The sequence below is a fragment of the Choristoneura fumiferana genome, chromosome 14, assembly GCF_025370935.1.
Source record: "Choristoneura fumiferana chromosome 14, NRCan_CFum_1, whole genome shotgun sequence".
Lineage (NCBI taxonomy): Eukaryota > Metazoa > Arthropoda > Insecta > Lepidoptera > Tortricidae > Choristoneura > Choristoneura fumiferana.
Window position 1 is genome coordinate 2,297,621 of NC_133485.1, and position 17,746 is coordinate 2,315,366.

The 17,746-nt window shown below is 39.1% G+C and overlaps 2 protein-coding genes across 3 annotated transcripts in view; both read right to left on the reverse strand.

Moving 5' to 3' along the window:
• Mcr (macroglobulin complement-related) overlaps nucleotides 1–8,022 on the reverse strand; it is a 44,366-nt gene extending 36,344 nt beyond the window's left edge. Inside the window, exons 1-5 of the mRNA XM_074097110.1 lie at nucleotides 7,761–8,022; nucleotides 6,874–7,281; nucleotides 4,700–4,880; nucleotides 3,723–3,894; nucleotides 619–731 (exon numbers count right to left, since the gene is read on the reverse strand). Of these exons, the coding sequence (XP_073953211.1) occupies nucleotides 619–731; nucleotides 3,723–3,894; nucleotides 4,700–4,880; nucleotides 6,874–7,262 (855 nt within the window). The 5' untranslated portion in view covers nucleotides 7,263–7,281; nucleotides 7,761–8,022. The remainder of the gene's footprint in view (nucleotides 1–618; nucleotides 732–3,722; nucleotides 3,895–4,699; nucleotides 4,881–6,873; nucleotides 7,282–7,760) is intronic.
• Nucleotides 8,023–10,784: 2,762 nt separating this feature from the next.
• On the reverse strand, nucleotides 10,785–16,450 carry CNBP (CCHC-type zinc finger nucleic acid binding protein). 2 transcript variants are annotated; one of them, XM_074097115.1, is made up of 3 exons: nucleotides 16,297–16,450; nucleotides 13,017–13,197; nucleotides 10,785–11,755 (listed from the first exon to the last, which is right to left on the reverse strand). In XM_074097115.1, exons 2-3 carry the CDS (start codon nucleotides 13,193–13,195, stop codon nucleotides 11,500–11,502), a joined length of 435 nt encoding a protein of 144 aa, XP_073953216.1. In that variant the 5' UTR covers nucleotides 13,196–13,197; nucleotides 16,297–16,450; the 3' UTR covers nucleotides 10,785–11,499. The 2 variants fall into 2 exon arrangements, with proteins under 2 accessions (XP_073953216.1, XP_073953217.1); XM_074097116.1 differs by lacking the exon at nucleotides 16,297–16,450 and adding an exon at nucleotides 16,041–16,151.
• Between the last annotated feature and the right edge of the window lie 1,296 nt (nucleotides 16,451–17,746).

The window sequence follows — 17,746 nt, forward strand, 5'->3', positions numbered from 1 at the left end:
ATTGTGTACTGTAAAATGTTTTGCGAATAGCGAATAAATTATTCTTATTCTTAATAGTAACGACGACTCCTACAACGTTTTAAACAGAAGTCATATAGAGTTGTACAAGATACAATAAGAGAATATTATAGTTTATAATAATTTTGTTTGTCATGAATTAAATGTAGGTGCTACACAGATACTCTAAGGTTGGTTTCCCAGTATCAACCGCAGCCATACATATTTTATTTATGTCTCAATGTAGGTAAGTTGTTTGATTCGAAAGATGACGACGCGACCACAGATATAGATTACACTAGACAACGCAAACACCTCAATCTTTATGAAAACCAACCGTGACACTTTTTTATATCTACTGTGACGTCTCAAGAGCGAATTAGCGATGTGAATTCCCCGATGTCCGCGCAAAATCGATTCAAATACGCCACCCGCTCGCGCCGTGGGGCTGGAGTCAGTCACTAGTAATGATTAGTCAGTTAGCGGTCAGTCTTTGTATGGGGCCAACCCCGACGTTTGGTCGGGGTTCGGACACGCTAAGTAGATGCATTTGCGTAATCTAGTGTAATCTATATCTGTGGACGCGACGTTGCAGTGGGTTTGAGCCAGTCGGGCACTCACCTGTCGGGAGAGCCAGCGCTTCATGATGCGGCGGTTGGGGTCTAGGATGAAGACGTCCACCGCCCGTCCGAACGCCTTCAGCTCGGTGCTGATCGGGATCGCTCGGAATCGCACTGCGGGCAAATCGACTCCAATTAATAATGGCCCAAGAACACTAGGACAAATCACTTAAGCTGCTTTTCTGCCATTTATGCGAGGAATGTGTTTCACATGAACCAATAGAAACGCTTCATTTACCTATCCTCGCTCCGCTCAGCTGATTTCGCTAGCTGTGCAATACAATACTGTTTGGGGTTTAATTAAGTGGACTGTAGGACGAGAAATACGAACTACAGTGTGGCAAATAACTGGATAAAGGCTGAGACCTGTGGTTGAAGCACTCACCGAGACGTCTGCTGATGATGGTGCAGATCTTAGCTGTAGTAGCTGGCGCAGGCTCCCTCGATCTTCGGCTCATTCGAACTTACCTCCGACAAGGTCACCCTTAACCAGCAGAACTACTAAGATACAGCAAGGACAGTACTTCTTCCAACGGATCAGCCTTCCTCGAGCGTCCACACGTAGTTTACACAAAATTCAAGATATTTAAAAGACAACGACACGAAAACTAGGTACGATATAATTTGCGCGGGAACGCGCCGACATATACGACACGACAGACTTTTTAAAGTTCGAAAAAGGAAGTGACAAGTGATTTTACTTTTTTAATTCAAATCTAAACGATAATGTTGTCAGGCGAAAGTATTAAGAAAAATAAAGTTACAATCCTAAACAAATCGCCGCACATATCTCTGGTTGACGCGCAGCCTTAGGCCGGCGACAGACCTACCAATTCTGTTCTGCTCTATCTAGAATAGAACAGAAAAGAATCGAAACCGGAAGGCTACAATGCAATACAAAATGCACCATTTCATTACATGCCTACCCGACTCGGTTCGGCAAGAATGCCTGGTCAGCAAACACATTGTTCAGCAGTATCGCCGATCAGAACGTTCTGGCCGACCGGTGTGTGATGATTGATGATGAACCCGGGACCGAAAATAATCGCAGAATCGGTAGGTCTGTGGCCGGCCTTATGAAGTGCGTAAAATGTCGCGGAAAAAGATGTAGCGCAGAGAACAACTTAAGGCAACTCTCGTCTTTAGTGGCTTATGACTAGAAATTATACTCCTGAATTGATATGCACATAATAGTTATCATTAGTAATCTTTCCTTTTTATACCATATAGGCTGGACAATCGAAGTTATCTATCACTCTCAACCGAGATGAAACATTAGTAAGTAAGTGAGGTTCTAGACAATCAATTTTTTTTTCGGAGTAAGAATTATGTTGCTGAGTAGTAACTAAAGCGAGTCTTCACTTTTTTTTTCATCAAACATACGTGTGCAACAAGTGCACTATACATCTAAAAATACAACACAGCCAATGAACTCGAATCATATTAAAACACTCGATCACAACACCCGATGCCTATTGAGCGCATCAGATGTTATTTTCGTTACCGAGATATAGTTTCAATCTTATTTATTTCTACTTCCTCATATTTTATTAACACATTGCTGATTGATTGATAAAGTTGTGATTTTTGATCCACTGCTTCAGGAAACGCTTTAGAAAATCCTACTAATATTATAAATGTGAAAGTTTATGAGTATGTTTGTTACTTCTTCACGCTGAAACGGCTAGACGGATTTGGATGAAATTGGCAAAAAGTTCAAAAACGTAGGATACTTTTTATCCCGATATTCCCACGAGATAGGGATACAACCTCTAAATAACAGCTGAGCTTAGAGGCATGAAATTTGGTATGTAGGTAGCTGGACGTCTGGAATAACACATAGGCTACTATTTATCCTTACATTTTTATTAATGACTGAGTGATCCTGTAACAAGCGCCGGCCCTGCAGGGTACTACGAAACTCGAAAGTCGAAGTTCGTATCGTACCGTCCCTCTCGCTCTAGTATTAAATAATGTGACACATGGACTTTCTGACATTTGGACATGTATGCCCCTAAACGGCCTCTTGAGTGGCGCGGAAACGGTGTAGACATCTCGTTCTACCGTGATCAATTTAATAAAATCCACGGTATATTTTTTGGGAATTCCCACGAGAATTTAGTAAAATGCCGGGATTACAATTCCATTGCCGGTTGTAATAAATTACGCAGGCGAAGCCTCAGGTAAAGTCCAGTATCTCTAGATAAAAACACTTAACTATTTATACTTGAAAGGTTTTGGCTCAGAGCAATAACTAAGTTTAGGTAATTAACTAAATGTAAACAAACTTCATCTGCCAGATTTGGCTATTGATGGAACCACTTTCTCCTAAATTTTAATTGAATTATTAAGTACCTATTTATCTATCATTGTAATACATACATAGAGTAACGTATTTCAATACAGAAATTTAAATCTTTAGATAGTTTAATGGGGGAATTTCAATGTTTAGGACACCAATTGACGTAGTTTTGTTTACATTTAGTTAATTACCTAAACATTTAAAGTATAGGAGACAAAACAGCGTGACCCCATCACCACAACCCGCATACAGCCACAAAAACTGTTACAATATGAGCATAGTCCTCTATAATAGATTGCCTGAATATATTAAACTACAGAACAAGCAGTTTCAAGTACAAATTGATCGATTGGGTACAAGATAAATGTTTTTATAGTGTAAAAGAATATTTGGAAAATCATGAATTTGTCCGCGGCTCCGCCCGCGTGGTATTCTGTTATCGCGCGCTGTTCCCTCGGGAACTGTGCATTTTTCCGGGATAAAAAGTAGCCTATGTCACTCTCGGGCCCATAAACTATCTCTATGCCAAGAATCACGTCGATCCGTCGCTTCGTTACGGCGTGAAAGACGGACAAACATACAAACACACTTTCGCATTTATAATATTAGTATATAGGTCATTTTAATTGATTTACGATTATATAACGTACTAGCTGTTGCCCGCGGCTTCGCCCCCGTTGTAATTTTTACCCGACTGCGAAGGAGGTTTATGTGTTTGACGCGTATGTATGTATTTCCTAAAATTTCTTCCATAATAATAAAATAATATATACAGTTGATTACCAATTATGAAATCCACTCACCAGTCTGCCCCTGCATGTACACAGGCTTGTCCAGCTGTATGAATATGGACATGAACCGCCGGCTGAACGTAAGAGCGGTGTCGTTGACGAAGGCGCGGCCGCCGAACGGGTCGTCCAAGTACAAGCCCTCTATGCGCAGCTTGTAGTCGCCCGGGACGGCTGTTACTGGCACCTGGAGGAATGTCACCGCTTTTGTAAGACGAAGAAGGGGGTTTAGAATAGGACAGGACTCTTCGTAAAGGTCGACTAAGGGATCTAATTTGAGTGGGCAGCTGCTCTCTATCAGTGGCGTAGTTAGGTGACCAAAGGACCTGGGGCAAAAAATAAACTAGGCCCCAACGAAACTATTTAAAATCGTTTGTTTCGTATTCGTCATGTTCCGAATTTGTCATTTATAGTTTGTAAGTCGGAATCTGAGGGCCCCCTGAGCTTGGGGGCCCCGGCTAGCCCTCCTGTAGCTAGGCCACTGCTCTTTGTTCATCATCACCATATCAGCTGTAGGACGTCCACTGTTGGACATAGGTCTCCCCCATATACCTCCAGTTGCTTTGGTTGGAAGCAGCCTGCATCCACTGTGAACCCGTGGCTTAAACCAGGTCATCCGTCAATCTCATTGGTGGACGTCCTACGCTGCGCTTGCTGGTTGATATGCTATACGGTCTTCATTCAACAATTTTTCATAAGTGGGTAAGGCTCACAAGCGTTTTTCCCGCCCGTTCCAGTGTGTTATGAATATTGATGCATACAAACGATGGCCCGTTTCAACTAATATAAGGATGAATACTTCACTTCAAAGAGAAACTACTTGTATCAGAAGTTGACGCAAATAGTTATCGTATGCATCAATATTCATAACACACTGGAACGGGCGGGCAAAACGCTCGTGAGCCTTAGCCAAGTAAGGACATTAGCATGGTCAAAATTTTATGCAGCATTTCCAAGCAGATATTTTCAAATCTGTTCTGTAGTCAACTCACCCTCATATTCAATATCTCAGGCACACCCTCCTTAACCCGCATGCTGACATCTGTCATCTCCACTCCATTACAAGAGATAGAGGCGCGAATAGTCATTTGTAAGCGCGCGCGCAGAATGTTTGCGGAAATCTTGTAAATCTGACCCGGACGGACCATGCGCGACGCCACAATGAAGTATGTGCTGAAAAAGGCGGAACTGTCTTTGGAATACAGTAAAATAAAAAAAAATGGGAGAATAGGGTATTTGATACCAATCAATTAACACTGTTTATTTATTTTTGTACAATAAAGAGTTTACAGATGTACCTATTGAATAATGTTTCGCCATCATATTTTGGTCGGCAAAGTTTGTTCGTCTTGCTTTCTTAATTAGCTCCAGCATTATCAATAGATCAGTCAAGGAAACTGAATTACGTACCAGGGTGGAACCATTTCATACCCAATTTCGCTATGATTTCTTTGGCAGATGTATGGGATGATAACATGACATTAGTAGCACAAAGGCTCCACCCTATTCAATTCAATTCTTGAAATTTATTATCGATGGTTCTGCCAATGTCGAGGTTGGAAAAGACATTATCAGTTTAGCCAAAATAGAAGGTTTTTTTTTTAATAATGTAAGTACTTAATTTATTTCACTTTACGATACCACACACTGACATGCGACGTTTTAAGGGTAGTAGGTATGCATTAACCTAAATTTATTAGTAGGTAAGCATTCCCAATTAGGATGTTCACATGCCGCCGACTTTGTCACCTGCGGTGATTGGGCGGGTGCAGTAGGCAGTAACACCGCAGGATTGGTATTACTGATGCCGAGCGCGCACGCGATGGAGTGCGACCCAGCGGGCCGTGTACGTGAGGTGTGCAAGAAAAGGAGCCTGTGATCTGAGCCTGTATTGTCTAATAGTTAGACAATACATATGGCCTTAGCGCGTTAGATTCTAACGCTGGCGCTAGTGGTCAACAGACATATTCACTGCCTTTTTCTACCCTCATTTTGAGAGAAGGAAGTGGTGAAAACGATTGCAATTTCTAATTTTCTAGTGTGTTAGACAGTAAGACCTCATGCAAACTAAGACGGTTCTTTATTTTGTTAAATCGTGATTTTTATTGGAGAAGATACACATCCCTGTATTATTATTTCTATTTTCTAGGAAATTTTTTCATAAATTATATACTGTAGTTTTAAAGTATTTTATTTGTAATTATTTTATTTTGAAAAAAATTACTGCCAATTTTTTTTCTGTGCATTTTTCTTGCTAAGTGCAAAACTACCAGCGCATTCCCAGAGATAGAACGAAGCCAGATTGATTGTTTCATCTCTGAAACTCCAAAATAGTAAATCTCGTCAAAATCGTTGGAGCTGTTTCCGATCTCTAATTTTATGAAATAAATATGTATACAAGAATTTCTTGTTTAAGTGTATAAGTAAGATTTATAAAACAATGTTTGGTGGCATTTTCAAAAAGTGTCCTCTTTCTGTTTTTTTGAAATTTTACATACAAAATTTTATGTTAAATGATATTATAACGGATAACTCACGTCTTAAACCGAGCTTAGCTCGACATGTTTCGGGCTATTTCGTAGCCCTTCCTCTCAGGAGCACGCGACGTGAGAGCGGTGGTGCGTAGTGTGCGTGTTGCGGCAGCCGCCGAGTCGCGTGCTCCTGAGAGGAACGGCTACGAAATAACCCGAAACATGTCAAGCTAAACTCGGTTTAAGACGTGAGTTATCCGTTATAATATCATTTAATATGTCTCATGGTAGTTTCATGTTCAAAATTTTATGACTCAGTTTTGTCACACCCATACTGTGTATGAAAAAAAAACGTTTTAAAACTATAATTTTTTGTGAGGACATTTTTTTAACTATCAAAATTGGTTGTGCTCTTGATTCTGAGTAGAAAAAAACATATTTTTCCAAAATTTAAAAAAAAAGAAAGGGTACTTACACTTTTTTTGAAAAGCCCCCTGGTGTCTGTGTGCCGTCCATAACATTGGTTATTTATTCTAGGTCCCCTGTCTGATCCTCCCACCCAAAACTAAAATTTCATACACTGAAGTCCCCTCCATATTCCTTGAGGACATGTGCACTAAGAGGCGATTTTTCGAAATTTCCACAGGACATCAGACTTGCCTATATTTTTTATTTAACAAAGTGTAAATACTTACGCTTCTTTCGCAATAATACTTTCCAGCTCCACATTGCCAGTGCCAATGCTGCTGTAAGACCTCTGCGTCTCCCATGGGGGCCTTGGAGTATTATCCTGGCCATAATTTTGATTGTAGTTCAGATCATTTCTATTATCTACTTGATTATATCTTTGGTCAGGTAACCTCCTGTTTACGTCATACTGCGTGTTATATTGACTTCCAATTGGATTCCGTGGCTCATAGGGGTTATCATATCTTGGGTCATTGGGATTAGGGTTGTTGGTGTTGAAATAGTCATTGGTTGGACTGGGCAGGTCCGAATTGTATGTCGGGTTGTATGTAGGCTTGTAGTCTTGGCCTTTGCATTGTGACAGTAGTATCAATATGGATATAGCTATGAGATTCATAGTTCAGTCTTTTAGGTGCCTGTAACAAAAACATGAATATGAGAAAATGTGATTTCTTTAGAGATCAGATGGGTCAAATAAAACGTAATTAATATTTATTAAAAATAACTTAATAATAAGTATGTGTAATTAAAATAACTAGTACAATTTCATAAAACTATGTATTTTAAATCCAAAAATCACAGTTCTGTCCCAATAAGTTAAATGTGTAAGTGGTTACTTCTTAGATAATTTCCAACATGTTTTCAACAGTTCCATGCGAGTTTTGCTCCAACGAATGTAAACAAAGTAACAGGAAAAATAAACTTTATGCAAGTTTCAAATAACATTCGTTGACCGACGTAAACAGCGAGCGTATTCTGAAATGTAATCTATTAAAAAAGTATGCGCTAATATATATATATGCTATCCAGTTGCAACTAAAATATTGAATACCAGAAGAATTAAAACCAGATTAACCGCAATTATAATTTAATAATAACTTAACAACGACTTAACCTGAAGTTAACGCCCATGGAAACGCCTGATTTTGTATTATTAATGCACAAAATTCCGACACATTTGTACTAGAATTGCACTCTTCAATAAAAAAAACACTATTCACAGGTTCCTACTAAATTTGTATAGGAAATTTCATTGAAACTACTTTAATTCAATAAATTAAACAAGTACGTTAACACCGCCTCATTAGTCAGTTCACTTCACTTGTTGACGGGTAGCGGTAGCAAAAGCAAAGCAAAGCTCGCGCAGCCGCACCACGCCCGGCAATCGTCACAGAATATATAATAGTAGTTACCGATAAACCGGTAATTACCGAAAAAAAGGTAACTATAGCCAGCTGGGCTACTCCGAAACTCGAAACTCGAAGTTCGTGTCGTGCGGTCTCTCTGACACTTACACTGTTTGATACGAGAGCGAGAGGGACCGCACGACACGAACTTCGAGTTTCGGAGTAGCCCTGCTGGAACTATAAGGAAAACATTCATTCAACGTGCGAGCACGGCTTTTTTAGTTCTATATTGTCTTTGACAACTGACATCCGGTCGTAGAAAAAAACTTGAAAAAAAAACACAAGCGACAAGATGGCTTCTTGCAGTAGGATACTAATCGATGGCGAAATAATCGATTAAGGGCGCTCATGGTATCGATTAATCGAATCGATATCGAACATTCCTACGGTGTTGCCAGATGTACCGCTTTCCAGCGTTTTACACCGACTTTTATAATCGCACACTCTAGGTGCGAAATTCAAACTTTTTACAGTTCAAATGTGTTTAAAGTGAAATAAAATGGGTGACACTATTTCCCGGCCGTAAAATATCGACATGAAAGTACCAACCCGATATTTCGTGCACTCGCCCATACAAATTGGTGTCAAACTGACAAGAATTTCTATGAGCGTGTACACCAAATATCATGTCGGTATTTCCATGTTGGCATTTTACGGCCGGGAAATAATGTCATCAATTTTATTTCACTTAAAACAAATTAAAAAAAATCGTCAAATATCGATTAATCGGTGTAAAATTATCGATTATTAAAATAATCGATAATTGAATCGATATATATCGAACATCCCTATCTTGCAGGAATGCGAAAGAGTTGTAATGTATAGGAATAGGAGGAATGGTCTTGAATCTTGGTCTTTGGAAGCTGATTTCTTAATCTCATTTTGCAGTCGTGGCAGTATCTCCTACTTTTGCACTACAGATAAGATAGAATTATAAGTCAAACGGCATCGGTTCTCCAATCTCTTATCTCCATTTTTGTTCAACTTTGATACCGAATATATACAAGACAATGAACTTTGAAGTAAATATGGGATACTATATTGTTGTTGGTAATATAATAAGCTACAAAAAACATTAGAAAGCTAAGGAATTCAGATCGAAGGTCATTGGGGCATGAGATCCCCTTAACACAGCACACCTCGGAGAATGTACCGTCGTCTGCGCAAAGGGGGCCTGCAATTATTAGTGAGGGGGGGACGTCGCTCTGCCTTCCACGCCGCAGTTTCTGCTTAGACGGCACAGCAGGGCTACTACGAAACTCGAAGTTCGTGTCGTGCGGTCCTCTGACACTTATACCAGGGTTTCTCAAACTTTCGGCTCTACGTACCCCTGTACAAGTTTCCAGGTGACAGCGAACCCCTTAACTAATTAAATCCCCCCCCCCCCTAACCTCCCAAAGAAAACAATAAAATTGACTGTTGAACGACGAAATCAGTCGCGCGCGCGCCACCATGTGTGCCGCACGTGCCTGCCAGTCATCGCGCCACCATTACGTTAATCTTGTCGGGAACCCCCTGCCGTCAAATGGCGAACCCCTAGGGGTTCGCGTACCCCACTTTGCGAAACCCTGACTTATACTATTTAATGCGAGAGCGAGAGGAACGGTACGATAGGAACTTTGAGTTTCGTGTTTCGTAGTAGCGCTGCAGATCGCAAACTAGCAGGGTTCGAAAATATCCTATATATATATATATCGTAAATAGTAAAGTATAATATCGGATATTTATGATATATATCAATTTTGAATAAAAGCCATATTATTATTTTATTGTATTATTTATGTATATACTCAATAAATAATGAAGTAAAATCGTTTCTGCACTCTGTCAATTACTTTCTTGGTAAAAAGTAATAGAATAAACACAAAAAAAACTTACTCTTTCGTAACGAATTTTTTCTAACACGACTGACGCCATTAATGCTGGCAGAAATGTTGCCATTTATGGATTAGAACTTACTATTAGGAAGTATGTTTTAACTCTACTCCAACCCCATGTACATTTGGGAAGTAGTAATACAGTAACAAGGGCCAAAAATTACTTAATAATATGAAAATTTTAAACCATTTTTGTATTGATATATATCGGATATAAATCATGATATATATATGCATCGATATATATCCTCGAACCCTGCAAACTAGTATTTTTTTCAAGGTGGGGCTGTAAAGCAAGTTTTTCTTATAAATGTAGGTAACCTACCTATAGTCGCGATTTTTTCAGATTTCCATAACCAACATTTATAGCAGGAAAGGGGGGAGCAGAGGTTCGTATCAAAACTGCTTATTTTCTCACCTTACAAGCCCTTACTTAAGACTCTCCTATTTGCCAGTAGCAGTTTTAATTTTAGTAACGATGACGTCGCTTTCAAGAAGGTTAGGTATATTAAGCTTTGCAATAGCCTCGCGCCGCGCTGATTTTTTAGGTAGGCTCGGTTATTTTTTTGTATCCGTTCGACGGCAAAATATTTAACACAAGGCAGCAGATGTGTGTTTGGCAGTGAATATAATGTATCAGCATCATTTACATGTCATGTTGTCATATACCGGTTGTTTTACTGTGTACCTACTTAGACGCATGGGAATAAATTTACGATTCGTGTGTATATTTCTCGTATTTGATACCGGATACGATAATGACTACTACGCTACGCTTCAAAACGTTCGATTGAAGCATAACATTTTGCAAATTGGTTGTGTCGATTATATCAGGGAGACAGAAAACTTGTTAGAATAAGGCAAGATTTTTATTTCATTATCTCCCACGTTAAGCTAAACAAGTATACATCAACTCGTGTCATAGGTACATTAGGCACAATGACAGGGATAACAAAATAAAAAATATTATGATTGATGAAAATCTAATTAACCACTGAATACTCCACAAGTAAGCAGGACCTCATAAACAAAGGATTGATCAAAGTAATTAATTATCACAGAGCGAAAGTAAGTTGAAGTCGTTGAACCGCTAGGCTACGGCTAGAAACGGGACGAACAAGGGTCAGGTCTCTCCTGGGATCTCCTCCTCCTCTCCTCCACATTGAAAAGTCATGGTACGCCAGCATCCAATTTATCTTTTGACAAAAAAATCTGTACAAAATATATTAAATATATACTCTGTAATGCTAAAAACTGTAACGCTACCTCATCAATAGTTCAATCACGATTATTAAATGATTTAAAAACACAATAACTCGATCACGTGCAAGAACAAACATTACTCTAGCGGCGAGCGGCCCTCTCGGCGCTCTCGGAGACCTATATACAAGTCAACATTAAATCATACTCCTCAGTCTGTGTCCATTTCTGTATCTGATTTGTAATTCCGTTCGTTAATTTCCTCGGTGTGTACGCGTATCTCGTCCTTTGCTTATCGTCCGTGCGTGGCATCATAATATACATAGTTTCGTAATATTATATAAGTGTCGCGGGGCGCGGAGGCGGCGTGTTAGTTTCGCTCAGCCTCCTCGCAGTCGCGCGAGATGTGTCCGGGCTTGCCGCACATGTAGCAAGTCTTGGTGCCGTCGGGGCAGTTGCGGGAGATGTGCCCGGCCTTATTGCAGTTGTAACAGGTCTGGCCGGACGAGTCGCGGCCGCCCTCGGGGCAGTTCCGCGCGATGTGGCCAGTCTTGTTGCAGTTGTAGCACGACGGCTCGTCCGGGCTCTGCGCGCACTCGCGCGCTATGTGCCCCGTGCCGTTGCATCTGGAACACAACACACATCGCCTTATTTTATATTCATGCTCTCTCTCTCTTCGATACATTTCGCCTTACTATATTTTAAGCTAATTTTATAATTATTTTAAATATACAACTCCTGCGTGTTAGGTCCAATTGATTTAACGTGACTACCAAGCACGTGCGACCGTTATCCGCCATCTTAACACGGGGCCAAGGTCAATCGCCGAGGTAGACTTCCTACCAACGTCCCTGTGGCCACGTTTTTTATTACACATTAGGTTCTTAATTAGTATTATCTAAATTTAATTTACATTAAAGGTCATACTTGAAAATCGACTTTAGAAGACCAGTAGGCGATAAAATTATTTATTACGGCAAAAAAAAACTCATTTTTAACGTGCGGCTGCCTTGAATCGGGAGGACCATAGCGTAACGTTCCACGGTAGGTACCTATCTGATGAAAATTGGAATAACATTATCGATAGACTAACTTGTCAGTAGTGTCCTTGACAGTGAGAGGTTAAGGTCATATCGACCGTACGAGTCCTGAGGACAATAACACCGAAATTGGTGCGATATTGAACCTTGAATCGCGTTGTTAATTACCTATGTACCTTTTAGGAAATATTTACTTCTATAATGTATCGTCTACATAACATACTTCTCTTACTCAAATCGGTAAACAGACTTTATTATAAAATCCAAGGTTAATGAGTACAAACTTTTAATATCTGTATTGATAGAAGAACATCCTTTTATTTGTGTTATTCAAACCTTACCGCATATGAGAAGTTGGGTAGAGTTCATGAGTTTGTGACTGCTTTAAAAACACATCCCAAACACTGTCAGGGACATTTGTGCACTGCACTGACCGAGTGAAAGTTACAGAAACGCATATAATGTTTTGAAGACGCGTCGAGTGAGGCGGAATGATGATTCACACCTGACTAACCACATAGTGCCGCTGATACATTTAATATCGTCGGTCACGGCCATCGTAAAGTGACTACCTACTACGAGCGCGCCAATGCACGATACGATCCGTTGGGTTGGGTGTGTTCATCTCTAACAGAAGAAAACAAAGAGAGAATCCATTTTTGAAGCCACCAAAAAGTTCAATCCGTTTCTTAAGTACAAATCGAAAAATCTTATGGATTTTCTTCTCTGAGTTTTTGTAAAAATTCCCCAAGGGTAACCACGCTACCTGATGAAAGTTGCGGAAGACTTTAGGTCCTATTCTTGATCGCTACAGGAAAATCAATCAAAGAATGTAATGTCAACAAACCTGTAACAACGGTCAGCCTCCTCCTTGCAGTCCCGAGCGAAGTGTCCAGTGCGGTTGCACTTGAAGCACTTTTCGCGCTGGCGGCTGAAGCCGGCGTCGCGCGTGGCCACGCCGCCCTGCGTGCACTCGCGGGCGAAGTGCCCCGTTCGGTTGCATTTGTAGCATACGCTTGAACTCATTGCTGTAACAATGGAAACAATGATGAGCATGTTTGAACTCATTCTTTTTTTAAACCAATATTAGTGAGGTGAGGAATGGTACCACAAATACACATATTGTCGGGGTTAGTGCAAATGTGTAGTTTTGTGGGGATTAATTTCATATTTGTATAATTTCAAATAATTTTAAGTAAAAATTGTTAAAGAAACCGAATTATTTTATATGCACTATCCCCAACAAAAATATTGTGAGGTTTGTATTGTACATTTTTATATTTCATTTTAGTTGTTTACTGTCAGTCAGTCAGTCAGTTACACACACACATACTTAATTAAAAGAACAAATCTATAGAATTAGCAAGTGGAGAGAAAAAAAAGTGAAAAAATACAAAAAAAAACATCAGACAATTCTGGTTCACTGATAACCTAGAACTCATGAACATGTTCATTATATACAAGATAATTATTAATTACAATAGCTACACTTAGAACCTGTTTTATTATAGGACTATAATAACTATTTTTTATTGACACAAGAGGAAAATTGCAGTTAATTACATATCATAGTGCAATCATGAGAATTATACCTATTAATATATTGATGTAGATAACGAATCATCAAAGAGGTTAACATAATCTTTCATATAATAGACGATTTCAACCCAGAATAACTAAATGTTTTCTGGCTTTCGAGTTTCAAAACTGTTCATTAAGTTATGTATGTTACATGGCTAGCTTTTGAAAAAGAAATAGTAAAGAGAGAAAAAGTATCTGATAAATCCATAACAACATTTGATAATCCATATTACATACAATTTTGGTAAGTTTGTATTCCTGTTAAAACACAACAGATTTTTATTTAAATTAATCTATCTCACTTTAGGTCATAGAAAGTTGTTCACAATGTAAAATAAATCTAAGAACTGACAATACAAAATGTTTTCTAATTTCACTGTTAGCTCTGGTTGGCCATGCCATGATACAATTTATGAGCAATTACTTTCTAAACCGTAACTTCATAGTGATTTAGGTCACTAGGTTATTTGGGTAAAACTGTACTTTTTAGTACAAAAGTACATTAATGTTGGATTATGGCTTGTCAATACAAGCAGCACTTGAAAATTAATAGCCAGTTTGATTGTTGTTGAGATTAAAAATCAAAGTAACCTACTTTGAATTATATGAGATAAGGCATAGCTCTGATCATTGACTAACAGGCGGGTAGAACTGAAAAAGACTGACATTGCTATCAAAAGTTGATTTGAACCGCAATATAGACTTTGATGTTATCATCATCATCATCATGTCAGCCGAAAGACGTCCACTGCTGGACATAGGCCTCCCCCAAGGCTCTCCACTCAGACCGGTCTTGTGCTTTCCGCATCCACCGCGATCCCGCGATCTTAACCAAGTCGTCGCTCCATCTTGTTGGAGGGTTGGTTGTTGACTTTGATGTTAGTTTTACTACAATACAGCACACTATATAGCAGCAAAAAAAAATACAGCTTGAAAGTACAGAAATGTGTTTATGTTAATAGTGAAATTAGTTTGATGAATGAAATAACATATTGGATGGAAGAAGTTTATTGCAATATATCTATGAAAGTATCAGGTAGGTATTTATACCAATGGCTGTGATGTCCTTGACAATGATACCTTCAACAAAAAACTCAACACACAATATAGGTATGTGTCACTCCTGCAAGCTACAGTAGGGCACAAAAACAATTAATGTATGAAAATCTCAAGATTTATCATCAGTATATTGTGTCCTTCCTATATGTAACAATATGTAATTACATATTTCATATTTAGCATAGCAACAACCCATAACACAATTATAATTTACCATTTCAAATAATATTAAATTGAAATAATTGCATGATATTATAATCTTGACACATAATTAAAATTGGTTCTGATACCTTATTAATTACTAGCTGTTGCCCACAACTTCATCATTGAAGAATTCATTTAATTCACATTATAATATTAGTTAGGATTTGGATATATTTTTATTGATGCCCATTTCTAAAAAGTGAAGACAACAGTATAATATATAAATTGAGGGTAGGGTGAACATCTTGGGTACATGGCATGCACGTTGGCTTTAATATGATGCTCTTTTTGCATTATGAATAGCTGTTGAGCATTAGTACCTACTACCTCTTCCTATTAGCACCACTTTAGGTAGAATGATTACAATAAAGTTATTAATTAATTATCCAAGTTTATGAGCCGAGTACCTACAATAATTTAAATGATACCCTAACAGAGGAATTAGCAAATGCAGACTAAAATTAAAAACTTGGTTTAGTTTGGAAAGCATATCCACCTTGGCAATTTCAGATCAGCATGTAGATAGAATGTTCACAATAACTAGTACAGTTGCAAGGGTCTGCAATCAAATCCTATGTACATTATATTTATGACATGACAGGTAACTATTTGTATAGGTTACATAGAACTTCATTTTAATTAGGCATGTTCAATTACTCTTTTTATAACATCTGACAAGACGCCGAATAACGTGCGTGGATATTTAAACTTCTCTACAACAGGTTTACACGCTTTATACAAAGTAACCTTAAAAGATGTTTTCATACTGAGAATGATTGGATGAATATTCACGGCATAGGTATTTACCCAGTGAATTTATACGATTTCTCGCGGCTCACAAGTACATAGATGCGTCATAACCGATAGAGGAAAAAGAGAAAAGTGTCCGCGACGTGCCGACGAGTGCAAGAGCCAACAGACGATTCGAGTTAAGTCAATACCTGGATTTCATTAACGATATCTCGCTTCGCTATCAGTGTATAAATACAAAGGAAGCAGAAAGTAACATTTCACATTCATTAATTACCGTGCCAAGAGTTGTGCCAGAAAGCCAGTACTTGTCAAAATGACCACGTTCAATAAACAACCTAAACACTACGCGGCAACTTAAAAAGTTACAAGATTTCACTTAAATCGCAATGAAATAACACGTAACGAGTAAACTCTGCTGATGCATATAAAAAAATACTGATGGAAAGTACGTACGCGGGACGGTAGCCAAACCACGTGTAGAGATACCGGTGGCGCGGGGTTTTGGAATGATTACAACACTTTACACTTACCGATTATGTGTGAAACTTCTTAAGCACTTAAAATCACTACTATTTAGATCGTTAATCGATCAAAATTCTCGTAGAATTAACAAATAAGCTAAAATTTATGACGCGTCGTCTGCAAGGAAGCCAGCCACCATCACTACGAATTCGTAAAAGACATTTTTCCCATAGACAGCATTTAGAGTTTATAAAAGTTAACAAGACCATAAACAACAATGAAGGCGTATTTCAGATTTTCAGAATAATGACAAACATCAAAAAATCGGAACGTATCCTTTCCCTTGTCTGTGTCTGGGTTACCAGATCGAGTATATTATGGCTAAATTGGTCATAAATTAAAGAAAAGACAAATGTTACACTTACTAGTAAAATAAATTTGAACCAGTTTGACTCAACTTTTAGTTTTTATTTTATAATCAGATTTGGACTACTGTTACTAGACCGCGACGGAGTCCAAAAGGAGGGGAATGTTTTTAACATCTTTATATGTATATAATATACGTTTTGTATTATCCTATATCTGCAGGGCTACTATGAATATCTAAAATCGAAGTTCGTATCGTACCATCCGTCTCACTCTCGTATTAAATAGTTTAAGTGTCAGAGGGACGGACCGACACGTAATTCGATTTTCGAATTTCGTAGTAGCCCCGTGCTCGTAACTACACTACAGCTCAATTGATTTTGATAAATGGTACATCATTAGACACGTCTTGATGAGGATGAGATGAGTGCCACTGATACTATCGCGAAAGATTGGGTATTTTTTGTATCTATATCTCTATACTTTCATGTTGTGGGTAAGACTTGCTTATTATGAGATGTATTCCTCCTTTCGCGATGTAGCATATATTTAACATACCTGAATTCATCTTCTTATAGGTTGCCAGCTCCCAATAGTTTTGCTTCGCTTATATTAAAACTGGATGTGTCTCCGCTGGTAATCTCCTTCCACCTCCTGCATAAATTATGGCCAGATGAGTAACCCTGATCATTCATCCGGCTACGGAGTGTCACGGTCAGCCCGTGGCGCTCCTCGGTTCACTACTTCTCGGTCAACTGTAAAACATAGCTGGTATCAGAACGGCAAGACTCAATCTCGTGTCACAATGTTACGACACTGCTCTAAACATACAGGCTCACTCTACGGGTGAGGGGTTAACCGGACGTCTCCGGGCCCGCTCGCTAAACGGTACTTGGTCCACTGCGCACGCCAAGATTCTAAATCGACCCAGATCCCGTGTCCCGTAATGGACAACGAGATATGCCCCTGGGTTGTCGATGGAGCTGTAGGTAGAGTCCAAGATAGACACCAGTCAGGATGGGTCCCACACCATGTGTGTGGGCATGCATCCGAGCTGGCGCCCCACAGGGTGTGATTGGTACAAACAACAGTATACGTGATACGTTAATACGTGATACACCGACCATAGGCGCCTCGACACCCGGTGATCAG

Bases quoted from the DNA above. Each gene is read 5' to 3' on its own strand.
- CNBP (XM_074097115.1), bottom strand. From the start codon at position 13,195: ATGAGTTCAAGCGTATGCTACAAATGCAACCGAACGGGGCACTTCGCC. The intron at 11,756-13,016 runs GTTTGTTGACAT...GTTGTGTTCCAG, and splicing joins GAGGCTGACCGTTGTTACAG to ATGCAACGGCACGGGGCACA.